Here is a 4,085-nt window from a genome sequence, read left to right on the forward strand (position 1 = left end):
TCGGTGCTCCTGTTCGTGGCGGTGCGGCTGTGCAGGAGGAGCAGGGCAGCGTTGGTGGGTCGCTGCTCGTTACCCGAGGGTCCCTTTCCAGGGCATCTGGTGGACGTGAGCGGCACCGGGACTCTGTCCCGGAGCTACCAGTACGAGGTGTGTCTGTCGGGGGATTCAGGGACAAATGATTTCAAGTTCCTGAAACCAATTATCCCCAACTTCCCCTCTTAGGGAACTGGGAATAGATTAAAATTCCACACTCCACAGTAGCTTTCGATTTAATTATTTGTAGGAACCCATTCGTTGAAGAACTAAACTTTTTATTGTTGTCGTGTTGATTAAAATGTTCATGCTCACCACCACCCAGAAGGCGTTAGTTTTCTCTGATTGTTAGTTCTAATTATATTGTGAAGTTCGGTTTCCCTTTTCCTCGTATTTAACCCAAAGAGGTGTTTTCATATAATTCCAATTAACAAAACAGACTTTATCTTCAAAGTTGATATCATTTAAAATTTTTGTCTTTATATTTTATTCACTTTCTGTTCAGTTTTTGCTCCATTATTCATGTTAGTTTTCAGTTTCCTAGAACTTCAAACATTAAAATAGCTTGCTGCATGTATTAGGTTTCCTATGTTACAGTTCTGTTTTCTATTTTTCTTTCAAAATTGGTATTCCTTTTGGTTTTTGAATCTCAATTTTATAACACTTTCTTAAAGTTTCTTTCCTTTTTTTGCTTTTTAGACAGGGTCTTACTCTGTCACCCAGGCTGGAGTGCAGTGGCACAATCTTGGCTCACTGCTCCCTCTGCCTCCCAGGCTCCAGGGATCCTCCCACCTCAGCCCTTGAGTAGCTTGGACCGCCACACCTGGCTAATCTTTTGTAGAGATGGAAATTTTAAGTTGCCCAGGCTGGTCTTGAACTCCTGGGGTCAAGTCATCCTCCATCCTTGGCCTCCCAAAATTTTAGGATCACAGTCATAAGCCAATGTGCCCATTCAAAAGTAACATATTTTAAAAAGTTCTATTTTCCCAGTATTGATCTCTCCCTAAATAAAATATAATATTTCTGTTGTAAGTGATATGAGAAATCTTTAACCAGGCTTATCTAAAAATAAAGAGAAGTTATTGTAAGACATTGAGTATGTGTAAATGTGTTTATGTTTGTAGCCAATGGCAAAGGTATTATGTAAAATACTTAATAATTTATTGTTTCTAATTCTGAATTTAAAAATCAGAGGTTTCTGTTATGTTTTTAATGGCCAACAACTCAGTCTCATTAAGTTGGAAAATATAGAACTCATCAAGGAGAGGTGTATATGGTTTGGCTTTTATAGACATCACAGCATATGTTGGCGGTATCCAGCCCTTTCTCTGTAAAACATCCCTATGTTTAATCTGCATTTTCTTGCTTATTATGAGAAAAATTGAGCTTCTTTCTAGACATAAGTCCTTTGAATAAAATTCTATGTGAGTCAGGTTTTACAATTTGTTCTCACTTTAAATGTCAGGATAGGTGCTAGCTTGATCTGTTTTTTCCCTCCCCTTATTTGGTTCAGAGAAAGTAGGGCCTACTAGATTTCTATTAAAAGGGACCACCCTGGTTCCCCTTATAGCCAGCTCCCCTTCTGCTAGTCCCAGATCCTTTGCCAGACTGACCACAAAGGATCCTCTCTCAGTTTCCTCCATCACAGAAATTAAGGCCTACTAGATTTCCATTAAAAGGAACCTTAAAATAGAGATCACTCAGTCCCTTCTTTAACTCTGCAAGTTATTTTAAAACTAATATAAGAAAAAAGAAACAAATTGTAAAGTATGAGTAAATTAAAGAAAACAATTTTCAAGTAGCAGAGATTGAAAGGCACTGAATATAGTTTCATGTCCTACTCACTAGAGTTTATTTATGGATACCTTAATATGACAAGCATTTAATGAGTGGCTGATTTGCCAACCAAAAATGAGTAAGGCATAGTTGTTCTCAAGTAGTTCGCACATTGATGAAGGGACAAACTGACATGAAATGGGAAGCAATAATATTTATAGAGTAAACATAGTTGTATGCATAAGCTTTAGAGAAGCACAGTAGAGAGACAGCCTAAATGCTTGGTTCTGGACTACAGAGCGGTGATTCTGGTTAGGCAATCTAATGAGATTTTGAAGAAGGTTTTTGAAGAACATGCAAAATAAGTTTTTTTTTTGTTAATTTTTTGGTGTTCCTATGCCCAATGATTCTGAGAAAATAATATATATTATTTTGGTGGTTCCAGAAGGCACCCACAATTTTCCCTTTTTTTGCATAAGAGTTGTGTCAGAAGCGAAAGGCCTAGTACAGAGCCAAGTCTAACACAGAAATGAACTGGGTTATTGCTAGAAACATTTTTTCAACTGTTCAATTTTTACCTTTTTCATGAAGCAACGAAGAATTTTTATGAATATAGACAAACACAAAAATTGGGCACAGCTATTTGAATGTGTTGGAAGCCACAAGGTGGCGCTGCAGGCTAAAGAGATGGAGGAACAAACTCGACCAGGATGTTACGGAAGTCATTGACAAAAAGGAAAGATCCAGACAGATGGGCTGAGAAGAAAGGCCGTAGCAGCCCCTGATTGGAAAAGAAAAAATTAAAAATCCTAGATCCCTGCTACACCTAAGTTTGGGTTTGTGATTGCTGTTTGTGCTGGGGCACTGGGATTGCAACTGACATTAAGGAAAGCAGCTGCTATGGAGGCCAGAGGGTTCAGCTTCCCAAGACAAAGGCAAGTTCTGTTTCTTTTTGTTTTTTGGGGAGTGTCTTTGGCAGGTTCTGGGTTTGGACGTTATTCGGTGATGGAGGAAGCAGAGAGAGGATCCTTTGTGGTCAATCTGGCAAAGGATCTGGGACTAGCAGACGGGGAGCTGGCTGCAAGGGGAACCCGGGTGGTTTCCGATGATAACAAACAATACCTGCTCCTGGATTCACAGACTGGGAATTTGCTCACAAATGAGAAACTGGACAGAGAGAAGCTGTGTGGCTCCACAGAGCCCTGTATACTGTATTTCCAAATTTTAATGGATGATCCCTTTCAGATTTACCGGGCTGAGCTGAGAGTTAGGGATATAAATGATCATTCACCAGTGTTTCGGGAAAAAGAGATAGTCTTAAAAGTATCAGAAAATACAGCTGAAGGGGCAGCATTTCGACTAGAAAGAGCACAGGATCCAGATGGAGGACTTAACAGTATCCAAAACTATACGATCAGTTCCAACTCTTTTTTCCGTATTAAAATTAGTGGCAGTGATGAAGGCATGATATATCCGGAGCTAGTGTTGGACAAAGCATTGGATCGGGAGGAACAGGGAGAACTCAGCTTAACCCTCACAGCGCTGGATGGTGGATCTCCACCCAGGTCTGGGACCTCTACTGTACACATCGTGGTCTTGGACGTCAATGACAATGCCCCACAGTTTACACAGGCGCTCTATGAGACCCAGGCTCCAGAAAACAGCCCGGTAGGGTCCCTTATTGTTAAAGTATCCGCAGGAGATGTAGACTTAGGAGTCAATGCAGAAGTATCCTATTCATTTTTTGATGCTTCTGAAGATATTCTGACAGCCTTTCAAATCAATCCTATTTCTGGGGAAATCTTTCTCAGAGAATTGCTTGATTATGAGCTAGTACATTCTTACAAAATAAATATAATGGCAATGGACAGTGGAGGCCTTTCTGCAAGATGCACAGTTTTGGTAGAGGTATTAGATACCAACGACAATCCTCCTGAACTGATCATATCATCACTTTCCAACTCTGTTGCTGAAAACTCTCCTGGGATGGTATTGGCTGTTTTTAAGATTAAAGACAGAGACTCTGGAGAAAACGGAAAGATGGTTTGCTATGTTCAAGATAATCTGCCTTTTTATCTGAAGCCGTCCGTTGACAATTTTTACATCCTAATGACTGAAGGTGCACTGGACAGAGAGAGCCAAGCCGAGTACAACATCACAATCACCGTCACTGACTTGGGAACACCCAGGCTGAAAACCGAGTACAACATAACCATGCTGGTCTCCGACGTCAATGACAACGCCCCCGCCTTCACACAAACCTCCTACACCCTCTT

At 40.6% G+C, this 4,085-nt stretch overlaps 1 protein-coding gene across 1 annotated transcript; it reads left to right on the plus strand.

Annotated features, from left to right (window-relative positions):
* Positions 1 to 853: 853 nt before the first annotated feature.
* On the plus strand, positions 854 to 4,080 carry LOC116547984 (protocadherin beta-9; the record flags this gene model as incomplete). The annotated part of the gene is made up of 1 exon (XM_032273699.1): positions 854 to 4,080. A coding segment is annotated over exon 1 (1,371 nt), but the record flags the coding sequence as incomplete, so codon positions are not given.
* Positions 4,081 to 4,085: the final 5 nt, after the last annotated feature.

The sequence above is a fragment of the Sapajus apella genome, unplaced genomic scaffold, assembly GCF_009761245.1.
Source record: "Sapajus apella isolate SASKATOON/1434 unplaced genomic scaffold, GSC_monkey_1.0 scaffold6015, whole genome shotgun sequence".
Taxonomy (NCBI): domain Eukaryota; kingdom Metazoa; phylum Chordata; class Mammalia; order Primates; family Cebidae; genus Sapajus; species Sapajus apella.